The sequence below is a fragment of the Salarias fasciatus genome, chromosome 2 (assembly GCF_902148845.1).
Source record: "Salarias fasciatus chromosome 2, fSalaFa1.1, whole genome shotgun sequence".
NCBI lineage: Eukaryota > Metazoa > Chordata > Actinopteri > Blenniiformes > Blenniidae > Salarias > Salarias fasciatus.
Genome location: NC_043746.1, coordinates 29,453,186 through 29,481,069, shown reverse-complemented (window position 1 = coordinate 29,481,069; position 27,884 = coordinate 29,453,186). Strand labels below are relative to the sequence as shown.

The 27,884-nt window shown below is 43.4% G+C and overlaps 1 protein-coding gene across 1 annotated transcript in view; it reads right to left on the bottom strand.

Annotated features, from left to right (window-relative positions):
* rxfp1 (relaxin family peptide receptor 1) overlaps nt 1-27,289 on the bottom strand; it is a 46,094-nt gene extending 18,805 nt beyond the window's left edge. The window contains exon 1 of the mRNA XM_030117030.1: nt 27,154-27,289. Coding sequence (XP_029972890.1) covers nt 27,154-27,283 — 130 coding nt within the window. The 5' untranslated portion in view covers nt 27,284-27,289. The remainder of the gene's footprint in view (nt 1-27,153) is intronic.
* Nucleotides 27,290-27,884: the final 595 nt, after the last annotated feature.

Below are 27,884 nucleotides of genomic sequence, written 5' to 3'. Positions count from 1 at the left end.
TGTCCATATCTATGTTGTCGCTCCTACTTATGAAATCCATACCGATGAAACAACAGTTGGGTACCGTGTGACTGTTTGGGGCGATTGACAACTTTAGTCAGCGGAAAGACATGAAAACCGACACCGTGCTGTACCGTACCGGCACATACTGCACAGTCAGTTACAATCTGTTTAATCTGATGACGTATAGGAAGAAAACGAGAAAATACCGCATTTGATTTAACATTTAAAAATATTTCAGTCACAATTTGTCTGGAAAATGATTTTGTTGTGTTGACGACCAACTTTTAAACTGACTGAAACGACCAGGAGGCATGTTTGAGTTCAAGCAGTTCAGGAGGAAAGCTGGTGAGGCGTTTTCGGTCTTTTCCCCGCCCCGTCAGGAGCAACAAGTTTCCACAAAGACCGTCTGATCCTCAGCGGGGCGGGTCACACTTTGAAGCCTTTGAGCCGTTGAGCAGCCTCTCAGAGGTGATATCATTACGCTCTTGAAGTCATGTTGCCTCGGCTCACAGCCAGACGCCCCAAAAAGATGATCGGAAAGCAGCAGGAGGTCAAAATGCAAAAGCAAACTTCAAGGAGTAGAGAAGAGCTTCACATCCTGGAACCAGGAGAGGAGAGCCCGGAGGAGGAGGTCAGGTCAGGGGGGCGAAGACGAGAATGTGTGGATGCTGGTAAAACTAATCCTCTGCCAGAAGATGAAAAACAAAAGAAGAGTTTCCAAGATAACGTAAAGGACAAAAGACAGGCAGTTCTTTTGATTCAATCTATCTCTGTGAATCAGAGCTTTCTGATAAGAACTTCATGAAAAATCTCTTAAGCAAAGAGAACAACTGATCACTTTTTCAAACGCAGTGCAGCAAAGTTCACGATTGGTTAAAAGGGTTTGTCGGAACCTCATGAAAATAAGGTATTTTTCCTGTTAGATGCTGAAGTGATCATCTGAAAATGTAAATGAACCTGAGGGAGGGCAGCAGGCTGCAGCTGCTCCAGACTGCCGCTTCCTCCACTGGCAGACAAGAAATGACCTCACAGCGGTAAAGGGCTGTTAATAATTTACAAGAAAAGATTTTTAATGTATGGTTTTCTTGTGTGTGTCCACCGTCAGTAAAGTAACATAAATATCCATGCCAATAACACCGTGTTGATACCAACAGGGACTATAAAGCACAGAGAATCCACTTTATTCAGAGCATCACGCAAAGTTCCATTTCATAAGTCTCACTATTTAAACAGTTTGTAGAGCCAGCTAGAATCGTCCATGCAGCAGCTCACACACTGCAATGACACAGAAAACATGTTCATGGAGGTTTTAGATACTTCTGGCCCGCATATGATGCTGTGACAGATCAAAACAGTGCAGCTTTAATTAGTTGTGGTTAAATGCAAGATATTTCAAGTGCAGAAGGAATTTTAGTCCAGTAGTCATTGGTAAAACCCCGAAAAGAGTAATATAGTAGTAATATTACTGAATAAAGACTGACTTTATTTCTATATATTTTGCTTAAAACTGCAGTATTTTACATGAGTATCTCGTTTTTACCCATTTTCTCGTCTGTCAGGTTTAAATATTGGACATTAACTGGGAATAGATTCTATTCACAGTGTAACCCTCCTGCTTCAGTAAAGGAGTAGCTGGCTATATGTCATCTGAAGGAATATGGAATTATGGTCCAGCATTTTTTGAAACAGTTTGCGGGTCGGCAGAAATGTACTCTTCAGTTGTTTAACCTGTCCTGTCCAGCATGGAAGCAGCAGAATGGTCTGGCTGCAGGAATGTGTTCGATTTGCTGTTTCAAGAGGCGCTAATAGGCGTAAAGCTCCTCTTGGTGCATAATGATCAAAACGCAGTACGAGGAGAGCTGCACGGCCGCCGCCTCCACCGCCGCAGTGATTCATGGAGTGAAGCACTCTGGGACTGCTCCAGCAGGTGAAAAGTGCTAGAAAGGTGAAATCCATTTGCAATAATACCTTTTCTATCTTTAGCCAATGGAGAAAAGCCTCCACTGTATCACTGTCCTCTTCACTTACAGTTCAAACCAACTAGTTCATCCAGAATTAATCAGAACCTGGAGGCCCAACTGGAAAATGTTATTACATTTAAAGATAAGGACAACTTTCACTTCTCAGGTTTGTATTCACTTGCCTCTCTACTGCTACATCACTGATTTGAATCTTGCAGTTCAGCATTAACAGTGAGGGGGAGGATTCAGGTTCATCCTCTGAAGTCACAGGCATATTGACCTTCTGGGAGGAAATCGTCAAAAAACAGAAATATATTAATATTGTGTGAATGTTGCACATTTGTTTTGAGCCTTTTTCTGTTCCCTCTTTTGCTTTATTTCTTTATGGACCACTTCATATTCCACTTCAATTGCTCCATGGACATCTCAGTGCAGAGTTAATATATTCCTTCACCCCAGCTGTAAAATTGTGTTCCAGTTAGAACGAGCAAAGAAATAGCATGTATAATTACAACTGAATTTTACATGAATAATGACTATGAATTTACGTATAAGGCAACAGAAAAGATAGAAAGCAGAGAAAAATGCATTAAAAGCAATACTACAATACAGCTTAAAGGACCTATATCATGCAAAATCCACTTTATAAAGGTTTTTAGCATGCCCCAAAGTTGATTTCCCTTTCAAACCACCCCCAAAATGTTATTTGCCTTCATCCACGCATGTCTTAGTAATCTTTTTCAGTCTGCTGCTCTTTACAGCAGCCCCTCTCTTCGGGTAGAAATCAATGGGATTAGAAAATGTACACTTTTTTAATTCATTTTTGGACATTCAGTGAGATTTTATAGTTCTGCTGTTTATTCACATATTGTTTGGTGGGATATATTTTGGGTGACTGTGATGAACGTTTTATTTCATTTTACTAATGTTCTAAATAAAAAAAAAGTTTTCACATTGAATTAAACTTGACAATGAAGGAGTATACACCTATTATTCTTCAGATTTTCTAAAGTATTTTTTTTTTATACTTTATTTTTATCCAAAAAAGCAATAACAAAAAATCAGAAGTTTAAACAATAATACAAATACTCATGATAATCAAGATGTAGAACAGTAGTGAAAACAATAACAAGTGAGAATAAGAGCATAACTTTGTACAAGCAGTGGAATAAAACAGAAATTAAGAACAAAGCAGGTTATCATCTCTAGTTGTGAGGTATCGGTCCCATTTTCACCACATGGCATCATATTTATCCTTTTGGAGTCGTAAACTGTAGGTCAAACATTCCATGCACTGGATATTTGTTACAATAGCTATCCATTGGCTGATGTTGGGGGGCTCTGCACTGAGCCACCTCCTTGTTACAGCCTTTTTACCTGCAACCATAAAGATTTTTAGCAGATATCGGTCATCTCTGGTTAGATTTAGGTCCATATCCCCCAAGTAAAATGACAAAGAAGTGAATTCAATATCAAAACATAGGACTGATTTAATAATAGCATGTACACTCTCCCAGAAGGTTTGAAGCATAGGACATTCCCAAAATATGTGTGAGTGATTAGCTTTTTCATTACCACATCCCCTCCAACATTTGGGTTGTGTCCCTGTTTGCTTAGACTTTTGTTGTGGAGTTATGAAAAACCTCATACAGTTTTTCCATTAAAAAATCCCTCCATGTATGTGAACCTGTAGTTGTAATTTGGGTATTAATTATATTTGTCCATTGTTCAGGAGTAATTACAATTCCTAGTTCCTCTTCCCACTTGGCTTTTACATAAAATGTTGAGTGGCCTCGCAATTCTACTATATACCTGCCATTATATGCTTTGATGAACATTTGTGTTATACCTGTCATTTTTTCTGGAAGGAGTTCTTTTACATTTTTGTTAAAATAGTGGCGGAGTTGAAGGTACCTATAAAAATCCTGTTGGCTTAAGCTATATCTCTTTGACATGGCTATAAAGTCCATAAGTTCCCCCTTCTCCACCAACAGACACAGAGCTGTGAGGCCTTGTCTTTCCCACTGAACGAACCCTCCACCCTCCACAGCCGGGTTAAACTCTGGATCATACACTGGCCATGCTAAGATTCGCATTTCTTTTTGAATGTTAAGTTGTTTTACTATGCTACACCAAATATCTATAGCGAGCCTGACCCACTGACTTTGGATGTGGTACAGTTTAGTGGTCTGAGGTAATCCTAGCAGGCTCTGCAGGGGTCGATCTAACAGTGACAACTCCATAGCTTTCCATTTTGAGATATATTCCTGGTTACACCAGAGCAAGAGTGGTTTTACCTGTGCTGCCAAATAATAGTCTTTAAGGTTTGGTAAGCCCATCCCTCCACTAGCTTTTGGCAACTGCAATGTTTTATATCTCACTCTAGGAGCTTTGCTGCTCCAGATAAACCGAGAAATCAGCTTGTCCCATTCTCTAAATTGATTGTCTGGGATATGTATGGGTAGGGACTGAAATAGGTAAATTTTCTAAAGTATTGATATTTTTCCCAATTAAAAATCAATTCTTCGTGGAAGATAAATATTTAAACAATGCCAATATGGATTAAAAAAGCAATAGCAATAATTAAAGCAATAGAAACAGTCACTAATGCATTGGACCCCCCCAAAAAATCATTAATTGACATTTTTAATGACCTAAAAGAAACTTTTGTTTCAACCAATCACACAGTGCTGCTCAAAACACTTTAACAACACAGCACTGGGGGGCTTCCTAAGAGTGGTTAAGAACGGAAAGAGTACAATATGTTAAAATAAGACGGTACTCATCAAAAGTTCTGGGCACTTGGCAGGGCCTGTGGCGTCCCCCAGGGGTCTGTCTGGGACCAAAAACGTTCAATACTTAAATCAATGACAGATTCAGTGTTTCTAAATGGCTAAAAGTTGTACTCTTTACAGACGACACAACACTGAGTCAACATTTCATGACACATTGTTAATGGCAGCTGATTGTTTTGACCCACTGGGACCACCTGGTTATGCAGCAGCTTCAGTCGTTGGAGGTCTGGGGTTTCTGGGTGATATCCAGCCTGTTCAAAAGTTTCAGACACGCTAAAAGCTTTTGGTGGTTCTAAATATAGGTATTGTAAAATTCCGGTATCTCCTCAATAAATGACTTGTCACCTGTATGGTGACATATTTCTGTATATTATTTGGTACTAATTTGTTAAATGCTTTGAAAAGAACTATAGATGCATTTTATCATTTTACAAGATCCTGGATTTTTAATCGTTTTAACTGAATGAATAGATTTGGAGTGTGTTCCAGGAATCCAACACTGTGTTTATAACTGATAAGCTTTTAGAGATTGTTGTTCTGGGCTGATAATTTACTGCTGATTGCAATTCTTTTTCTAAAAGCTCTTGGAGTTTAAACCCAGCTGTAATCTCATCTGGATGAGTTCTGGTTGCCTCTGCATAGCGCAGAACCAGCCTTACTCAGGGTATTCATGTCTTTGCACTGCAGTATTTTAGTACTGCGTTTTCATCCCCTAGTGGCCATTTGTGGTAGTGAAAAAGAACCTGTGCTGAGTGTTTTGGACATGGCGTTCCACAGGGCTCTATCCCTGTGCTGTTCCTTTATGGCCAATGCTTCCTTTCTTTGAAATTTTTTGACTGTGGTTCTCTTTCCACTGATCTACAGAAGACATTCAGGCGTCCTCGCCCTCTTGCTGTCCGTCTGATACATCTGATCCATCCCTACACTTCAGGCCAGCGGCTCCTCTTCACATCACACAGGCTTCCTCACTGCCCCTTTTTAAAACTGCATTTTGAGACCCGGCATGTTGATGCTGCTCCTGAAATAAAGTTGGGCTGAGTTTGAAAAGTCTCTGCCTCAGTTTCATAACAGCATCTTGAGAAGCAGCCACATTTCAAACCTGTCAGAAATGTTGATGAGTTGTCTAAAAGTTGTGGACAGTAGATTTCACTAATGAGCCCTGACTCTCTGCACAGCTTCGCTCAAAGAACCGGAACCTTGAGTCGAAATGCATGTGAGCTTAATTGGAAAATAACTTTTTTAACTTTTGCCTCCCTGCTATGATGGCCTAGAATTTAACGCCAGGCCTGCAGGTCAAGGGAAACTCCACCACAGGTTGAACATGGAGGGACTGATAATCCATCATTTAGGGCTCCGACAGCAAATCGATTTTTAACAGCACTGGCAACAAATTTCATCACTCATTCATCGTGTTGCGTGATTTATGAGTCACACACTGTCGCAGAGCCACCTGCTGTGTTTTGTCAATGCTGGCGGATTGAAATAAAGTTAAAGAAACAGACAGACACACACACACACACACACCTGCAGAGTGCGGTGGAGGCAGAGTGAATGTGGTGTTTTCAAAGGAAACGTAAATTCAACCAATGAAGCTCCCATCCAGCCAGAGGTTCTGAAAACCTCAAGTACTGCATGTTTTAAAAAGCCTCTATGCAACATTCAAAAGCTGCGTTTCAAAGTGGGTTAGGCATGTTAATTATAGCATGCTTTGAGAAGAATCTTCTTTGTCTTTCCAGCTCCAAGATTAATTTCATCCTCCATGTATAGAACAGAAAAGCATCTCTTTGTCTCTTCTTCAGATCATCTCATGATTGTCCGACTGGAAAAAGATAAAAGCCTTCACAGGAGCCGCAGAGAGTGCAGAGGGACAGAGAAGGAGTGAATCTGAATTCTTCACACAGGCACCGATGCTTCACATTACTGATCAAGGAAAACACCTCAAAATCCTTCAAGCAGCCACTTTTCCTTCTGCTGCAGGTCTGTTTTGGTTCAGGCTCATCCGGCTTCACACGGCGTCAGATATAATTAATAACCCTCAATAATTCAGTGACACACACCCGTCAGTCATGGTCATGGATGACAGACACCGGGATTTTAAAAGGAAAGTCCCTCAACCAACAGCAGGAAGTGAGACTTTAGAGGCCTGATTAACCTTTGGTCCAGAAGGGGGGGTGGCGCTGCCCCAGGAGACAGTGATGATGAGCACCAGTGGAATCAGCCTCCACAAGCTGTTTCTGCTGCAGATTTAAAGTTACAGTATTTCTATTCTCAACAGTTCACACATAATCAGGGCTTAAAAAAACACTGAACACTGTTCCATTTGCACAGGCCTGTGACCTTTGGCTCTTTTTCCTCTTTCTAATGGTTTTGACCAACCTGTTGTCTTTCATTACACACGGATCTGCACAAGCACAGTGCTCCGTGGAAGGATATACCGGCGCACAGCGGCTGAGTCTATGGCTTCTACTGCTGTGCTCCGGGATATCCTTCCGTGGAGCACTGCGCATGCGCAGGTTTGTGTGTATCAAAACGTTATTTTAACGGATTGAAAAGAAAACACGTCTTTTAAAATGTTTCATAACCATTTGGATTTACTTCACGTGCTAATACGCCGTCCCCTGGACCACTGGAAGGAGTATTTTGTCCACTTTCGCCAATCCGGCTCTGTTTCCTATTGATTTCCACCAATTGAGCTAAGCTAACTACGATGCTAACAGCTGGGATCCAGCCACTGGATGGACAGACACAAAAAAGGTATTGATGAGCTTGTCTAACTTTGTCAATGACAGGGATAGGGTGTGGATCCAAAATCTTCAGCGTACTCCTTTAAATGCTCGTGGATGTGAAGCGAGCTCTTCTTATCAATCTTTCTCAGACCAGCTGAATGTGTTCTGTGCCGTTTCCATCCAGAAACGGGAGCCGCTCCCTTATATTCTCCCTGAAAAGAAGAAAATACATGCTGATAACATCCTCAACGTTTCGCCGTAAAACAATCCACGTCCTTGGTAATATGCAGGAGCGTCCTCGAGGACGGTATTCGTGAAACGCGTGCTGCCTGACAAAGACAACCCACACCCCATTGTGTCTCTGTCTGCTTTCAGCATGACTCTTCAACTCTTACTGATTCAAGGACTTCAGCACACGAGTGGACAGCCTCATCATTCACTGCTGCACCCAGTCGGTTGGTTCCACGGTATCTGTGGTGTGTGTGTGTGTGTGTGTGTGTGTGTGTGTGTGTGTGTGTGTGTGTGTGTGCGTGCGTGCGTGTGTGTGTGTGTTCCTCAGTGACCTGCCTGCAGACTGATGGGCCCTGGCCACACGTCTCCAGGTTATCCCCACGCCCACGCTTCAATCAATCAGAACGGCGGTGACGCTGTTTGAGGCTACTTCACTCCAATCTGCCAATGGCCTGCAGCTCACCATCATGCACTGCAGTTCACCGTGGACTTGATCAAAGCAGAGTCCTACTCTGAGGGATGAAATCAGACGCCGGGGTTTCCAAAGGCTTTGTCGCTCACTGTTTTCTACTCAGCTGCATTTGAAACCGAAGTCGCTGTTTAAGTCACTTTAAAGTAAATGGTTTGTTGCCCTACATGTCCCCAGCGCTGCGCTGGGCGGCTCAGTGTCTTTTCGTCTGGAGTTTGTGGTAAATGTGGCACCGGCAGTGATTCATGGCCGTCCTCATGTTTCCATCGGAAACAATGAAACGGAGAAGCCTCCCAGAGGCACCGCTCTGCAGACAATACGTGGTGAGCCTGCTTCTTTCAGCCAAATCAAGCAGCACAGAGGAAATCCAAGCAGACAGGAAGTTTCCACATGAAAGATTCAGTACATCCCATCATTTTTCAAGTTAAAAAAAATAAATAAATAAAAAAAAACCTGCATGCTGATGTCTGATTTTCTTTCACTTCATTAATTCGACATCATGTCAGACCTGATCACATCAGGAAAGAAGTCAGACGCACAATTAGGGGGGAAAACCAAAACTGAGAGCAAGTCGACAGCGGCTCCACTTGAAGAAGAAAGAAAGGAGAACGATGATACCTGGAGGAATTTGTCTGCCTCGGAGTCCTGCTCTTCACGTTCAACCTTAACGGAACACACCGGGAGCAGACCGCCGACACACAGCAATACAGCTACAACCGCAACACCTCAACTTAGGCCCGTTGTATTTTCTGTTTCAGAAAAGTGGCAACGTTGTGACAGTGACGTCCATGCTCACTGAAAACAAAGTGGTTTTAGCTGTTCATGTCAGGGGAAACACCCTGAGAGACGGACGGTCACTCTGGCTGGAGAAATCCAGAACGGGACGCAGAGCCGGGACCTGAAAGTCACTTTGAAGCGTCGCCTGAAAGGCCGGTTAATTTGAAATTCATTAAATGAAGAGACGATAAACCGACCAGATGGCTACTGTTCAAAGAAGCGACTGAACATGAAAAGAGGGGCAGCAGCTGAGAGATTCAACGGCAGCGGAAAGACAAACGAGGACCGAGCAGAGACAGTCTGTGCACTACTCCGTCTCAGGGGTGGACACGTCATGCCTGTCAACACATTTACCACTTTCTTTCACAACTCCAGCCCCATTTTTTTAATCATCTGAGAGATCCTTAAGGTAGACGCTTTCAGACTCCACTGCAGGAAAGCACGTATCAACTAACAGCTCTGACAGCAGGTCAGTGGTTGACCCTGCGTCGTTATCACTCGGCCCGCTGACGGCTCCAGCTCTCCTCGTTTCATTTAACAAGAGGTCTTTTCATGGTGGTCATCTGCTGGGTCTGCGACGACGAGAGGCATTCAGAGTGAACAGGTAAATGAAGCTATTGTCACGGAATAATCCCCGCACTTCTATTTACACCTCACTGACAATGAGAGGAGACGGAATGAACATCGGAGTCTGTGCGGCTCCAGCACCTTAATGCCGCTTATCGTCTACGGGAGGATTAACCTGCTCAGTCCGATGTCACACCAGCAAGCTGAGCTACCCGCATTCAGCTTTAGTGCACAAAACGAAGAGAAATTCAATTTGGATTTAGCAAAAATGAGAAGGATATTGCAACAAAGATTACTGCATAGAAGCTGAGATCTCATACTTGACTTCCATTTCTGCAATTATCCACATCAGGGGAGTGTTTACCGGACCGATCTGAGGCAAAATGCTCCAGCAGCAGAGTGCTTATGTCTTCTCTCTGTCATAATGCTCCACAATTATCCAGGCAGGAAGGAAACACTGAGAAAGATGATGAAAATGGGAGTGTGCACTGATGGGCTGCTACAAAACAATTCATTATTCCTTCATCCATTACTCTATCACTTATCCACCGCAGGGTTTTGGTCTGACCAAGGGCGTCAGTTTGTTTTGAAAAGTGGGGGGGACAACTACTGGCAAAAAGTGACTTTACAGCTGTGTGTGCGTGTGTGTGAGCGTGCATGCATGTGCACGCGCATCTAAAAAGACTGACAATATATGCTTTCACTCACCAAAGCTGAGGACTCACTTTAAAAGAAAGGCGCACCGTGGTTCTTCTTTTCGATAAACTTTTCAATGACTTTCATTCATTTTGATTTCCGACTGCTAGCTTTAGCTTTAGCGGTGCCGAACTGCCACGGTCCCTGTCAGTCACTAATCAGGACCCGCCTACATCGGCGGCAGCCAATCAGCTCTCAGTTTGGAGATGACGCTGCAGTCTGAGCCCCACTTGTCAAAAAAATTGCTCGGTCTCACTGAATGCAGCAGATATTTCAGATAATCTTAAAGAATGTTTCACAGCTTGCGTGCAGTCCTTTATGTTGACTCCTGGTGGCGCTGTGCTCCACCTGCCCCTAATGACCAGTCACCACTGCTTTAGAGAAGTGCTTGAGATGATGACTATAACTGATTTTACTTTTGGTATGGCTGCCTTAAGATGCTGGGAATTATTTTATATTGTAGGCAATTGTCATGTTTTGAATAAAATCCTCTGGCCTGAAACTTTGATATGAATTACAAACCCAACAATGTTGAACTTCATGTTGAAATCAGCTCCATGTCAGATACATCAGCTACATGTCAGCTGGATTTACAGCTCAGAAACAACCACTGAACTCTATTCATCACAAATAGGAATAAGGTTAAAGCATTTCCAGAATAAAAGAATAAACCTCAGGTCACTGGAGGACAGTTGGAGTTACATTAGAACACAGGCTGTTACCAGAACATAAAATACCTGACTAAAAGAATCTTGACTTCAAGCCTAACCAGCCATTCCCTCAAGGAGTAAATGGAAAAATGACAAAAAACACAGTTAGGCAGCCCACAACAGAAACACCACAATGATCAGTTTGATGACTCTTTGTCAACGTTGCCACAAAAACCTGGTGAATCAGCAGAGGAAGAACATGAAGCCTTATTGTCTTACCTTTGCTGTTGGGAGGCTGGAAACATTTATTATCATTATTAGCTTTAATTATTGGAGCAAAACTCTGATGTGACCTCTTCCTCTCCTGCTCTCTGCTGTTTCATGGAAGTTTTAATTCTGCTGTGCTGCGTTTACTGCCTCCTGTACAACCTGCGTACGGCCAGTCATTCTGTTTCCTTTTCTCATTAATAAAATCTGAGGAAAGACCTAATCACAAATCAACATGTCAAAAAGAAAAGCAACGGACATCAGAGGAGACAGTCTGTTAAAGAATCACCATCAGACTCCCTCAAATAACTAGACTGATCAAGCTAATGTACCTAATCTACACATACTGACATGTCTCTGCTCTGGTAAAGATGTTCTGCCACCATTAAAGAAATGTATTAAAATACTAACTGCACCATTGACACAAGAACAAACATTACTGAACATCCAAGGTGTGTTAGACACAGAGAACCATCAGTCTCAGGAGTGTTTCCATTATTTTATTTGTCCAGGAGCAGAGATCAACAGAAATAATCCGGAGACCCTGGTGCTAGTGGTCCCAGTGGAGACTCTGGTGCTGGCTCTAGCTGGTGGTCCAGTGTCCTCTAGAGAAGCAGAGAGAAGCCTCAGGCTCTGCGGTGTCTGAAAACGAGGCTCTGCTCCACGAAGTCCCAGGAGAGGCTCAGCAGTGTGACTGTCTGCCATGTCCACAGAGACCAGCTGGGAGGAGGACAAGGAGGACAGATGTCATGTCTTCATTAGTGCTTCAGAACGGCAGGACAATGTTTTTGGGCACTTTTAGAAATGAAGATGTTACCTTGTAGCCTACAAATCTGGACCTGTAGGACACAAAAGACAGTGTCTGAGTATGTTTAGCACAGTTTTTTATGTTCAGTGTTAAATGACCAGTGATCTGTGAACCAAGGGGCAGCCATCTCTAAATATATATATATATATATATATATATATATATATAAAAAGTCTGCACTAAAGTGTGACATTTAAACCTAATCTTAAAATAAATTGTGTCTACTTAGTTAATGAATTAAAGCATCTTTGATGCATTCTTCTTCGTTACAGTTCAAATATAAAAATTTTAAATTCATCCCTATTTACATCTTTCAATAAAAATTGCATTTCCTCTTAATCAAAACAACATGTGGTATTCCCCAGGGATGATAAGTATATTGATGATGAGGTTAAGCTGAGGTTCTACTAGAATGAGGTCAAACAGCCTCAAAATGTTGCTGTTAGCATGTTGACAGTAAAGTTCTTCAGGGCATATTCACATTTCAAAACAGACTACCGCCTCTTGCACATGTTTATAACATGGGATAATCACAGGGTTAAACGAAAAACCAAGTTTTCAAACTCACCACAGGAGCTGCAGAAGAAAGAGCTTGCTTGGAACAAGACCTGGCGCTCCGCTGCGCGGCGCTTTGAATTTGGGGGAGCAGCCGCACGTTGTTTTGCATGAATGTCTGTGTGCTTCTCTGCATCAGCAGATGGTGCGTTCAGGAGCATCGGAATGTTAATTACTACTGAAAATAACTGGGGTTGCAAAGGCTACACGTGAAGGATTTGTGTGAGGTGGAGAAAAAATACCCCTGGAAAAAAGTGGGGGGGACACGCCCCCCCCCCTAAACTGACGCTTATGGGTCTGACCCCAGCCACCTGGGTGAAAGCAGGTGAGCGACTCAAAGTGTTGCGTTTCTAATCTATCTGGATGGCGGGACTCAGTGTATCAAGTATGATGGACTTTGTTCTGACCTTGAGAATGTCCACAAGGAGGTGCCTCAGGGGTTAATTTTGGGACCCCTGTTGTTTATTATGTACATCAATGATCTGGGAAAAAATGTGTGTGATGCCAATATTCATCTATATGCCGATGACACTATTATTTACTGTTGTGAATCAACAGCTGCCAAAGCCATTGGGTCCCTGCAGAAAGCTTCTGATGTGGTTGAGCATACACTTCTGCCACTAACACTCATCCTAAATGCTGACAAGATCAAATTAATGTTGTTCTCAAAAGCTAAAATGAAGGAGACCTCTTGCACTATTCCACCATTGTTTACTCAGTGGAAGTGTTATTGAGGTGGTTCACACGTACAAATATCTTGGTGTCTGGCTTGATGACTCTCTCACTTTTAAACCCCACATAGATACTATGGCAAAGAAACTCAAACTGAAAACTGGGCTTTTTCTTCAGGGATAAGTTCTGCTTTTCTTTTAACAAGAAAAAAAGGCTCGTCACAGCAACTTTTTTTTTTTATCGGTTTTAGATTATGGAGATTTGCTTTATATGGATGCTTCTGCTCAATGTCTTCACAGGATAGACAGTCTTTATCAAGCCTCTCGAAGATTTATTACAAACTGTAAAGCCGAGACCCATCATTATGATTTGTACTCTCGTGTGGGATGGCCTTCGTTGTCCACTAGGAGACTTGGACATTGGTATACTTTCATCTACAAGGCCATGCTTGGTCTGTTGCCCTCCTACATCTGCGACTTAATCACTCAGAGAAGTGTTCACTGTCATTGTCTGTGCTCAAATGATTATTTGTTGCTTTCTGTTCCGTTTGCCCGCACAGAACTTGGAAAAAGAGCCTTTGCATATTCAGCTCCATATATGTGGAACAAGCTGAGAAAGGACTACAGACTGACTGAACTCATTCCCTTAAACCTACACTAAGGAACTTTTTAACCTTAATAAAACATTTTAATATCTTTTGTGATGATACTTCGACTTACAACTAGTTGAATGACCCCTCTGTCACGGGCTGAGGGCGTCAGTATTGCTTTCACTTGGACTGAGCAGCTGTGAGGAGGGTGGTAGGAACCCTGCTCACTAAAAACCTCCAAATGTGCGGACTGCTTTACGGCATGCGTCACATCATGATATAACATTGTTTAGCCACCATTAGATTCATGACCTCGTCGCTATCCATCCTTCACACAGCCACTGGAAACAAATGTAGGCGAGTTCAGTCTGACAGCACGCCACCGGGAGCAGCAATTTACGACGCCACGCGCTAGTCCTCATGGGAACTGTAGTATTCGTTCAGGCAAAACACTACCGCTGGCGCCGCCAAAATCAATGAAAACTGAAAGTTACTTAGTGTCGCTTTAAGCTCTTTTAAAACAAGATTGAGAGATCTTGAGACAACATCTTTTATGTGCAACTGTTTTTTTCTTCATTTTATTTGTAATTTATAACACTGTATTTGAAATTGTAACTTCGTAACCCCGAGGACTCCTTTGAATAAAAGGTTTTCAATCTCAATGGGACTTTCCTGCTTAAATAAAGGTTAAATAAAAAATTAAATATTGTTTTGTGCAGTGTACTTTAAAAGGGTGGTATTGTCCATCCCTGTTACACTAGATACACACATTATATACATTTCAAGATAAATACTGTACTTGTGGAGTGTAATTGTTAATTACAGTGCACTGTGATGACTGAAAGCAAAGCCCTGATTATCCAATGTGCACTCTAGACAACAGAAGCAGCAACAAGCAGCATGGCCACAATCATAAATGTAATCAAATAGAAACGCATGTGTATTCATTATAATAATGAGCTTTTTTTTTTTTTTTCTTTTTATTGAGGTCAGAGCACTTGCAGGCGAAGTGCATCTAATTAGGCAACAATAGAAGCATCTTTAATTCAAGTGTTATTGCAGCCGTTGTGACGTTAGTATCAGTGGGGGACATCGTCTCCAGGGTCCTGCTGAGATTTACAGTTTCCATTACTGTTGAATACTTGTGTATTCATTCGCTCTCCTTATGAGTGTACCAGTTCACCGCTTTCTCCCAGTCCCCTGCTTTTATCTTTCACAACGTACAACCAAACAGTGCTGCTGTGACAGCAGGAAGCTTTCAGATGAGATGGAGGACACGCTGCACATGGAGGGTATGCTATATAGTGTCTGACATTGTTACTGAATAAAACAAAATCAGAGGCTACAACATCTGATTCATACAGAACAATGAAATCTGCCCATCAGACAGAACTGAAAGGACGGCCTCTGGATGAAAAGCAGGTTCAGCCCTGACAGACATCTAGTCCACTATAGACCAAACACAGTGAGACCGTCAAACAATGACCCATCAGTGAGTTTCTACCGCCGCGTTACGGCTGACGAATATCTTCTGGGATCACAGAGAGAATGAATACTCCCTTATGAAAAGGAGGACGTGGGCAACAGGTGTTGTGAAACGTACCCGGCTGGCGTCAAACTAGCCTCAAAGCCAGGCTGTCAGGGAAAGGAAAAGCCTTCAGTGTCATTAGTGGTCAGAACAAAGCAGAAATGATGAGTTAAACACAACAAAGACAAGCCGACCTTTCCATCCATCCTCTGGAGAGCCAGTCCCTACTGTCTCCAAGCGAAGGCCGGCTTCGCCTGGACAGGCGTCACATGGTGGCCTCAGGTTCGCTTCCACAGGAGAGGAACTGACTGGCTGCTCGGTGGGTGATAATACTGTTCAGTATTGATCGAAGTCAGCTGAAATAATCCTCAGTGCAGTCGATCAATTCCACTCTAAATTTGAAGTGTTTGAAGATCGGGCTGAAAACACGGGGGAGGAAGAGAAAGATCCGAGACGAGGAAACGATCCAACCTCCTCCTTGAAGAGCTGGAGCAGAATGAACTAATGAAGGTTTTCAGGAAGCTGCACTTCGTCTTTCTTTCTTGGCATCTGAGGATGATGAGGACTTTCTATTACGACTGAGAGGGATGTATTGTTGGGGATCCTTCTCCTGTTCCTGCCTTTATTGACATTAAGTTGAAAAAACACTCTGACTAAACCCTTCGGGTCTCCACGGAGCGTGTCCTCCTCCACGGTTTGTGAATATAATTTGTTTGGAGAAACTGCATGGCTGTAAAGTGTTCCTTGCAACACAGGATGCAAAAACCTGCACTTTTTCATAATCCATTTGTCAAGAAATGACATTTCTATCAGCCGTGTGCTCATTATTCCTCAAAGGATACTGCATTAGGAAGCACAAACACACAAGCATGGATTAATCATATTCAGCAGTCACAGAAAGGCATGAGGGGCAAAGAGAACAAAAGCCACAGGACCCTCAAAACACGGCACATTAATCAAAATGTCTTTCATTCGCCGCGGAAATATGAACGCAAAGCAAATGGGAAAGCATGAGGTGGATAAATTACACACTGCATCTCCAAGACACGGGCTACATGTACTGAACAAAATCTCATCATATAGGAGGAAGCCTGGAACACATTTTGAAAAAAGGTTTGTAAGATTATGACTGTCAGCCGATTCAGAGCAAGCAGCTAAAAACAGGCTGGATGAGACGTTCTCACAGGCTTTCTTCTTTCTTTTCGACATCAGTCTTTGGGCAGCTTGCAGCATTTTGGGCAGCTTATAGATCCCAGTTGGAGATTATTTCTTTTTCCAGCAGCATCAAAGCAGAGATGAGTGAAAAACATGGGTTTTACTGGAGACCAGGCTGGAGTCTTGGTGAGCAGGAGGGATTTGTTTTCCTTCACAGCTTAATAACACGTCTGCAGTACAATCAGATGTTTAATGTGCTTCTAACTAAATGTTAACAGACTCTCCAACTCTTGCTCAGCTCAGTTAATTTTTTCCTTTCTTGCTGATTCATTTAAACTGATATCTGGCAGGCGGCTTCTTATCATCCAGAACAAACTGTGCCGTGAGGAGGAAGAGGAACGGCGGAGGCCGAGAGCTTCCTCACATTAATCATTAGTCATCAACCGATCAGTGTTTTCAGTGAGCGCGTTATGAATAAGCATATCGTAGGACCAGGGCTACGGACTTCGGTTTCAGTTATTGTTCATCCTGATGAGAACTCAGGAGCTGTGAGGTGAGGATGATCCTGAGATTATGTCAACAAAAAAATAGTCAAAGCTAACTAAATGGTTGAGAAATTCCTTTTTATCGCACTGCAGGAATTGAACCTGTGACCTCTGACCCCAAGTCTGGAGGTCACGCGGCCCAACCGGTCTGTGTGGCTGCCATGCCAGGTGCTCAGTCCAGCCAAAGGAAGCAGTTTGGGATTCGGAGTCTTGCTCAAGGACACGTCAGCGTGTGGTCAGGGAGAGACGGCGACTCGAACCTGCAACTGTCCGACTGAGAGACGACGGAGACAGCGGTCAGGAAGAGCCGGTTTGAACAGGGAGGTCAGGAAATGGGACCTTTCCCGGGCTCACTGCAAACTGCACTGCTGCACCAGCCTGGAAACGAGATTAGGGATTAAAAAATAAAAGCAGGGATGAACTTTTTAATCCCAGAAATATTCCGACCACATTCAAAATGGGAGAATGAAAAGGATTATTATGGATTCTCAGACAGTTTGTCACAGTGTTTCAGGACGGCAGGAAACACACATTCAACACATTCACCATTTACGTCTCTATTTAGGTTTGACTGAATTCGTGTTTGTTTTTTTTGGTTTAAAACTTGTTCTTTAACAGTTTTGTAAAGATAATTTCTGCCCAGAGGTGGAGTTGCTGGCACTGTGGGTCACTGCATGTTCTCCCTGTGGTCCTTCTCTCATCTCACCCCTCAGGTTACATCAGGCCATCTGCCCCTCAACAAGGTCTGGAGTCTCACAAAAAAAACAACAATATCATTTGCAATTTTCTGAAGGGAAGCGAGCGCGCCTCTGCCGCCGTCGAAATCACGGCGCCGCTTCATCAGGAAGGATATTCTAGATGATGGAAGACACAGACAGAGCAATCCCCTGGAAAATGGCAGAAAGTCATTACCACACACTACCAACTCAGCCAGGATCTCATACGTGCAATCAAAACCACACCATCAGAACACGGAGATCAGCCAGACGGAGCAGGACACAAGTGGAGGTGATCACATAACGCATACAGAAGAGCAGTGTTGATCCCACGCCTCAGCGACTCCGCTCTGCTCCTCATGTTAGTCACCTCTGCTTCCACAGTTTTAATCACACAGTTCGACTGTCAGGACTCCAGACTGGATTTAAGATAAAGCCCAGCGGGACGGGAACGCCGTTCAAATCTCCTCTCCTTTCAGCGTTTTTCCAGCTGTCACGGTATTCCGTCTTATCGCCTCTTTCCCCGCTGTGTTTCATCTCATTCTGGCTGTCCGTGTCTCTGAGCCCGTTATATTAATGTTCTCTTTTCTGTTATCCCTAATATCATCTCATGTCAGGTGTGTGTTTTGTTTGTTCTTGTTTCATGCTGTGGCCTCTGCTCTGCAGTAGTTTCAGATATTTTTCATATCTGAGTCTGCTTGTGAGTCTTCATCCCAGCCATTCACTTTGCATTGGAGCTATTTAATGTTAGTTGTATGTTGTGAGCCAGCAGTCTGCAACCTACGGCCCTCTGTAGAGGCTCCGTGAACCTTTCACAGCATGAAGCATGAATAAGCATTTCACTTTTCATTATAGTGACACACCACAGTGCTATTCAAAATTATCTGTCACTCTTAGTTCAAAAGTACGGAGCCCCGGACATGACATGGTAAAAAAAAAAATTAAACTGTGGCCACGAATTACTAATTCGTTCCCTCAAATTAATAAATCGTGCGCACGAATTACTAATTCGTTCCCTCGAAATAATTAAATCGTGCGCACGAATTACTAATTCGTTCCCACGAATTAGTTATATCATTCATATACTGAACAGTTCAGTAAAGTTGGCAGCATATTGACAGATACGGACTTTCAGTCTCAATAACTCTTTAACAAAATGTCAGTAGCATACAAAGGGCGCTGCATCCCATCGTTGTGAGGTGGACGATATGCTATAAGCTCATTTTTATTAAAAATATCTGTCTATCAAGCAGCAGAAACAATATTGATTTCAATCAGCACCCGGTAGTGCTGCGGGCTTCAGGGACCGTCTACAATTTACAAGACGCTGCAACAGTGAAGACAAAGACCATATCCAATAAATTTGATAGGAGACAAATGAAGGTTGTAGCGATTATGGTGACACTGTAGTAAATCCCAGTGGTGGTATTACGTTTTTTTGTTGTTGTTGTTGTTGTTGTTTTAGTTGGTTTTTTTTTTGTTTGTTTTTTTGTTGAGCTATTTGTCTTCACTGTTGCTGCGTCTTGTAAATTGTAGACGGTCCCTGAAGCCCGCAGCACTACCGGGTGCTGATTGAAATCAATATTGTTTCTGCTGCTTGATAGACAGATATTTTTAATAAAAAATGAACTTGTAGCATATCGTCCACCTCACAACGATGGGATGCAGGCGCCCTTTGTATGTTACTGACATTTTGTTAAAGAGTTATTGAGACTGAAAGTCCGTATCTGTCAATATGCTGCCAACTTTACTGAACTGTTCAGTATATGAATGATATAACTAATTCGTGGGAACGAATTAGTAACTCGTGCGCACGATTTAATTATTTCGAGGGAACGAATTAGTAATTCGTGCGCACGATTTATTAATTCGAGGGAACGAATTAGTAATTCGTGGGAACGAATTAGTAATTCGTGCGCACGATTTATTAATTCGTGGGAACGAATTAGTAATTCGTGGCCACAATTAAATTTTTTTTTTTTTTTTTTACCATGTCATGTCCGGGGCTCCGTACAAAAGAGAATCAAAAAAGGTTCAAGGATATTTGAGGAAAATAGATTAAACCGCAAGAAATGACAGAATGAACAGAATGGCTTAAGAAAACCTGAACTGTCAAGAATTTCTAAAAGAAGAAAATGAAATACGTTTGGAAAAAAGCATGCAAAACTGGTTCAAAAGAGATAGAATGGTTAAAACAGCCAACATTTTAAAATGTGTCACCCAAAAAAGCTTGAAAAGAGGAGTCAAACTTGAAATCAGGTACAAAACACATTAAATGTAGAAAAAACTTCATTATTCCGAACTGCAGTTCAAACTTCATGAAAACATCATAACATAGAATTTTAGTATGAGCATGAAACCTAATCTTCCTGAGCTGCGTTGGCCTCATTTTAAAGGTTAAATGTGCTTCATGCTGAGGTCTCCTGCACCTCGCCGTTAGAGCCAGAAGATGTTTTTTTATTGGTCATTTGTCAGTGAAATGTGATGAAGACCTGGACGTCTCCCCGGTCTCCGGCCGGATCCGTCACCCCACCGGAGCCGCACAGCAGGGGAGACTCACTGCAGCACTAACGAGGCTCCTGGCTCCCAGCAAGTCGGCATTAAACCATCACGAGGATTAGAAAGTGCTCAGAGTGAAGTGAGTCATGGCGACCGCCTTCACGAGTCCATCGGTCAGAATTGATAGATAAAAGATAGATTCAACCATAAAATGAACTTTTGAAAATGATAAGAAAAAACTTTCAAACACACTGAAATATTAACACACTACGCTCTGTCCGCTGGCACTAAAGTTCATTCACTGTCGCTCATCAAAGAGGGTTTTTATTTGACAACTTTCCATCATTTCAGAACAGAGTTCACAGTCAGAATTTCTTCTTGATCGCTGGATCGATCTCACAGATTCAATGTTTTGAAATCAGTCACTTGTTGCTCTTGAAACAGCCTGAGGTTGGAACAACTTCCTGTCTCAGTTACGATCCGTGTTCCACCAGATTGTTTCACATAAACAGCAGACAGCGGCCGATGAGGGGACTGCTTAGGGCTTTATCCATCAGCAGCTTGACGCTGCACACGATGTGCTCCTATTGGATGCTTTATAATAGATGTCTGGAATAGAAATGGCAGCAGAAGAGTGCAATGAAATGTGTTTTCCTCCATGAGTTGGAAAAAGCATATTTAAGAATGGATCGTATCAGCTGACAAACAGCAGCTGATGGTTTGTGGTGTAACAGTAATGATTACTGTGTTCATGAACGACCCTTTGTTCCAGTGTCAGCTGTGGTAAAGAGGTGGAGGAGGAGGAGGAGGAGTCCAGCACCCTGAACGCTCAGTGATCAATCAGCACGCCGGTCTTAAAGCCAAGTGTCACCTGATGGATTGTTATCCTGAGAGCAGCACAGTAATTGTGCTACTTGATCTGAAGACGTAGGTCAAAAGTTCATTGCTGTTGACTTGCCGCATCGTTCTCTGTGGTTTGTGATTTTTTTTCACACTAACTTAAACATTCATGAGCTGAAGCTGTTCGTAGCTTTCAGGGATCATTTTATCAGCGGCTGCAGGAGTTCCACATCTCATCCTGGTAATTATTTCAGACAGATCATGAAAGAGTGTCCTGTTCTTCATCGCAGACGGGTCACTCTATCAGCAGATTTGTTCCAGTCTGGAGTTAAAACGGTTCCCTTTTTAACCACTTTACAAATCCTGACATGTGCTCTATGTAAGCACAGCAAACACAACAAGAACTCACACGATGCAGCTCTCAGGACAGATAAATGACTGATGAACACTATGAAAGCCACCACCTTTCTCCATGTTTTTTCTTGTCACAGTCAATCTGCTGACAAACATAACGCTCGGTCTTCCATCGGCAGAGCAGAATTTGACTTCATTTCCGTTCTTTTAGAAATGTCAGCCGGACGTGCTGAGATTGGCAGCTTGTCTGGCGGACGTGCTGGGCTTCAAGTGTCAAATCACTGCTTTTTTATCCTTTTTTCCATGAATGATACGATGAAGGAGGGATTTAGGGATTAATTGTCAAAGGTCGCAGTAGAATAACCATAATACTGTCTCACGTGTGACAAGATCAACGACCTGAGAGGGTGAAAAAAACTCAAAGGTTGCTTAACACACTGAAGCAAGAGAATTACAGAGAGGACAGTTTGGACTGTCATTTTTATTCTGCATTAATCATAGTTTTTTGTTGTTATTGTTTCACGTTTGAACAGCAGCAGTTTTACCGGTACTGCTGAGTTTAATGTGCCGTCGCCATCATTATTAACAGTTTGTGATGTGATGATCTTCAGAGGCAAGCACAAGCTTCAACTGTCCAGCTTCGATCATTAGTCCAGCTTTACTTTTTCTAATAGTCGGCCTTTCCCTCTGCAGTACAGCTGAAGCCTTTTAAACGTATCAAATACCCAGAAAACCAACTGATTCATGGTCTGTTGAATCGTCTGATGTTCCGGAACTGATTCTCCCATCAGCGGCGTATCAACATGTCACTCCGGGATTCAAACTAGAACGCTTCCCTGATCCTCTGAGGATGTGTGTGAGTGATCTGCCTCCACTTCAGACAGCCACTCTCCAATGTAAAGTCTCTTTGTTGTTGGACAAAGACCGGGCTGCATCAAAGAGCAGTCGCCAAACTCCAGCTTCCTTTACCTGCTAGCCGCGATGCTTTGAGTGCACAGTGTTTATTTTTATGAGTCAAATAGAGGAATACGACAGAGACCAGCTGCTCCTCCTTCTGCCTGACTGGAGCGAGTGGGCGGCTGCTGGACGCTTCTTATAGTGTTGCACCGATACCGATACCAGTATCGGCAGTGGCCCCGATACCGCACCTAAACACTGGTATCAGTATCGGCGAGTATTAAATAACACGTCGATGCCATTTACTGTCTTCGGACAGACGACTCGGCTTCCTTTCATCTGGACTGCTGGATGTTTCAATATTATATTGATATATTTTATTACATAAATGGGGATAAAATCATCTGGCAGGGCAGCAGCCCGAAAAGACCACCTCAACACCACCTGAGGAGGACAGAAAGGGAGGGGGGAGGAGGAAAAATGGCAACACTGCCCCCATGTGGTGGCCGAGGTGAAGGATTTGACAGTTCTTCAGAATTGGAAGAAAAAAAATCATATTTTGTTTTTTCAAACGGGATGGCATCAGTACGGTATCGGCCGATACCACACAGCCGAGTATCTGCATCAGTATCGGGGACCAAATAATGGTTTCGGTACAACACTAGTTTCTTATTTTTGCTCCATCAGCTTCATCAGCAGTGATCGATCGTCCAACATCACGATCGCGTTCTCCAAGAGCGACTGGAATGTTTTGAGCCTGCTTTGCCTCTGTCATGGCGAAACACCAAGGTCATGTCTGAAGCTTGCCTGGCATTTTCAGGAAGACACTTAGGAGTTAGTTTCACTGATCACTGAATATGCTTCAGTTCTTGCACTTCAGTGATTTTTTAGTAAGATCGTCAAATTGTCTCGAGATGTCAATTAGCGAGCGTCGTGCAGGTGGTGTGTAACTGATTGTCAGCATGAATTCAGGCCCTTATTGGAAATTCTCACACGTTTGACGGAAAGCTGTTGTGATCAAACATCGATTTGCTCAAACGCCAAAGATCCTGTATTCAGACGAGACTGTGTGGAGGAGAGCTAACACACCAGCCGGAACCAAACACGGAGGAGGCAGCATCATGCTGAGGGGATGCCTCCCATCAGACGCTCGTTTCATTTGAGCTCAGCCATTATTCTGCGCTCTTCCAGCCACACTGTCTTTAAATGACCTGGACTCCTGCAGAATTTAAAGCACTTTTGACATTTTTTTGGGTTCTGAATGTCCTTTTACGCCCCGGAGAGGTTTGAGCCTCTCGTGTGTTTGAAGCTCTGTAATTTCTGAGTAAAGAAGGCACACAGACAGACAGAACTGTGTTGCACAACATGAAGCGAATGAAGAAAAAGACGATTGAATTTAGAGTAAAACTCTCCGGGGCTTTCAGATCATCAGCGCTGCTGGATTATTGCTAATGGAAATTTTTATTGGACCAGAGTCACCTCAGGTCTTTGCCCTCCGTTTTGTCTCCACTGCTGCAAAATAACAGTGATTTTGTTTCCGTGATGTTTGATGAAGTACAAACGGCCGTCATGACCGAACGGGACCGGAAGTGAGAAAAGTGTCTGAAAACACAGTTCCACTCAGCTGCCAGGGTTCTATGGAGGGACATGCTGGATGAGATCTGTGGACGACTAACAGTGACTGTTTTCCAGAAACAAGTCCACTGTGAAGATCGGTCGATTCCCATTTGAAGTGAAGGCTATAATGATAGTAAAGCGCTTGGTAGTCTTACTTCAGAAGCCATAGCAGTCAGAGCAGAGCGGGAACGCAGCAGTAAAGCCAGACGTTAGTGTAATTAAAGCTGTTAATCACAGCACTGAAGCTTCCAAAGCAGGAATCGTTCCCTAAATGAGCGGTGGCGCACTGGAGAGGCGTCCTGGGTTTAACACCCAGACCTTGAGAGGAATTATTGATTTAATATTCCACAGCTTGATTTCTGTGTCTCTGGCTTCATGTTCGGTTAGAATCAAAACTTCTGGAGACTTTTCTGGTGAATCTTCACTTCAGGGCAGGAACTGGAATCACACTGATTATGTTCATTTTATGTTGTTTCGTCTTTTAGGATCACGTTACTTTCACCTTGCTGCCATGTCTGGACTGCAGTTACTAACATACATAACATGGCATCATTCCAGTTAGCTACTGGGAAGCAAAAAACGGTGCTGTGGCAGGAAGCTTGGCATGGAGAAGCTGTTACATTCCTGAGTTTCTGTTTCTGTTTCCAGCTCGAAACAAATGAACTTCCTCCTCGGAGCTGTTAGAGCAGCTTCCTGGTTACAGGCTGAGTATCGCAGCTTTAGCGTGTGTTTCTGTCTTGGAAATGTGTTGTTTCCTCCTGAATTTTGCACATTTTTTCACATTAAATGCACAACCTTGAATATATTTTAATAGGACACCATGTGAAATGACAACAAAGCAGAGCAGAGCATACAAGATAAAGATACATGGAATGCCCGGGGTTATTTTCATTTAATCCCCCCAAATCAATACTTTGTAGAAACATCCTGTGAGACAAGTACAGCTGTCTGTCTCATGTCTTCAACAACTCCACACATCCAAAGACGGACATTTTCTTACTGTCCTCCTTCACAAAGAGCTCAACTTCAGTCAGATGGAGAGGGAATGTAAAAAGCCACTCTGATAGAGCAGTTCTGACACGTTTAAGCCGTTCCACACAGCTCTGGGTGTCTGGCTGGAAGGTCAACCTCTTCGTTCTCAAGTCCTCTGCAGACTAACAGGTTTTCCTGTATTCAGCTCCGTCCTTCGTCCGATCAGCTGTGATCAGCTTCAGTGTCTGTCTGCAGAAAGTCTCCTCTGGTCTGGTTCTGCAGGTTTCCTCCAGTGAAAAGACTTCCTCCTTTTCATCATGGTGTCAAGAGAAAACTTTCATTTCACTTTGAGGCTCCGTTTAAACTGCGGTGCTCGGAGCGGCTGAAAATTGCTCCCACGGTGGAACTTTTTGGGAAATACTTCAACTTGTCTCCACGGAGACGCTGAATATCAAAGCAGCTGAGACTCCACTCCCATTACCCGACATAACGTCGAGGACCGGAGCTGATCCGGACGATTGCAGGGGAAGATAGAGTCACCAGACAAACACCTTCCAGCCTCAACAAGAGTTGCTCTGCTGTGGGAGAACTGCAGAGTGCAGAGAGGACACGCAGGACAGTGAAGTGAGGACCGAGAGGATTCAATTCCTCTCTCTGAAAAGAGCTAGCAAGAACTACTGAGAAAAAAAAAGCCTCTTCTGGAGCACCTTCTGAATCATCTGTGATGAAGCTCTGTGTGATCAGCTGCTTCTGTTTCAGGTTGATTTGGCAGATTTCCCATGACTGTGAAGATCCGTAAAGTCACAGTGCTTATGAAAAGAAACCTGGGATCATTTACACCAAGGGAATCAAGACCATCTTTGTCGTCTCGATAGCTTCCCCTGCAAAGTCCAAGCTGGCCGCAGACCATATTTCTTCCAGCCGGACGGTGAAATGAAGTCTGTCTTATGAGAAAGAGGGGGGTAAAGCATGTCATCCATTATAATCCGACAGCCGTCTGATAAGCCGCAGCGGTTTCTGCACAACAGCCCTGATTGATGACTGTTTCTTCGAGTCAAAGTACAGAAGTCAGTCACACACAATCATTTTCCTCACGGATCTCAGCCCAGAACCGACAAAAGTGCCGAGGCGCAAATATTTAAAGGCTGTAATTTCACAGAGTGTTTGTCTGCGTCTTTTTTATGTCCACAATAACTCTGTTATCAGTGAAGTAACTTCAGTCAGAAAGCTGCACTGTCCTCAGCATCACCGGTCTCCTGTGCTGTTAAGATGGATTATTTACACACAGATTCTACATGTTTCACTTGATGTACAGGAAAGAGAAGAGTCTGCTGGGAATCAAAGCAGTCACAGCAATCCAACTTTACAGAGATCGTCAAATTATAACAACTTCTGATATTTAAAAATGCTTTAGTGATGTATTTCTCCACAAACGGTCTTCTTTAAAGACACGAATGGCAGGAATTACCTTTATAGTTCAGAGGGAAAGGATCCAAATCAGCCTCTCTCTCTGTTCTGTGAAACAACTGATAAGATGTGAAGCTCATTTTACTCCTGGCCAGTTCACATGCTGCACAGCATAGCGCTGCTAAAATATACAGAGTCACTGGCTGAAATGTAGGAAGTCGACAGGAAGAGTCGGCGGAGAATGCATCGTGGTCACTTTACAGACAGTCAAAGGAGGAGTGATGAATACTGAGCAGGAAACTTTAGGACACAAAGAACATACTCAAAAGCCAAGAAATGGCGAGCGTCAAAAAATACTCTGATTTATAAAACTCCACATTTTCCGTGGAAATATAATCTCTACATGTCTAAATTAGCTTCACAAAGTCAATCAACCTGAAGTTGTATCTTTGATGGGAATCGAATGCTCCATCACCCTCAGTCCCACAGTTACCGCCTAATTATCGCCGCAGCAGACGCCGAGTGCAGCTGCATCGTCCCTCCTCACGAGGATGTTTTCCTGTCGTTGCACCTGCTGTTGGCAGAAACAACCGGAGCCTCACAGTCAGAGGTTCGCCAGCAGCTCAACAACAACACGCTCAGACAGAACTCGCCACACTGACCCGTCACCCACTCCAGCTCCGACAGGCGAGGTTTAATAACCACATATCAACAGTGAAAGCAGTGATTAATCCGATCATTTGGAATGTATTCTTTATGTATGCATTCAGTGTGTGTGGGACGCGCGGGTTGTGTGTGTGGCGGCGAGGCTGCCAGCAGCCAGGCTCATTATTTCAGCTGGAACAGGAGGAGCTCACCACAGTTCTCCTCGTCCGCCTGGTTCCCACAGTCGTCGATGCCGTTGCAGTGCAGAGGCTGAGGCAGGCAGACGGTCAGGTTCCCGCAGGGGAAATACCCCAGGGGGCAGGAGGACGCCTCCTCCGTCATGTTCAGGGCTGCAAGTGAAGAAGACACAACAGAATCAGGCCACCTTCACATTCTCTGCTTTCTAATAGTTTCTTCACTGAAAGTTGTGGAGGTAACTTGCTGGATCCTGAAAGCTCGGATAACGTCTATTAGTGTAATCAGTGCGTGGCTCTGAACTCTGCTGTGTTTTAATTGGAACTTGTGTCATAATCTCGTCTGAATGACGGATGTGAGGAGTGAAATCAGACTTCACACACCGACGCAGACGGAAGTGAAAATTACTGCTCAGTAATCTCACCGCGTCTCGATTCACGACACTCGTCAGTCAGAGCCGAGCTCCCTCACTCGTTTCCCTGCTTTAAATTCAGCCATCAAATCTATATTGGACAGGCAGATTCATGGCTCGTGTTCCTCCTCGGTGTCCAGTTCGCTCTGTAATGAAAACGCGCTGCAGTAATTACAGTTTTCATTCAGCGCAGCTTTATCCGGCCAGAGCCGACCCCGGCCGACACGGCTCCAGGCCACCGGAGGTAGAACACTCAGGCAACAAACCATCCTGCTGGAGGAGGAAGCCAGAGCCACAGATGCACAGGAAGAACATGCAAACCTCATGCAGAAAGGC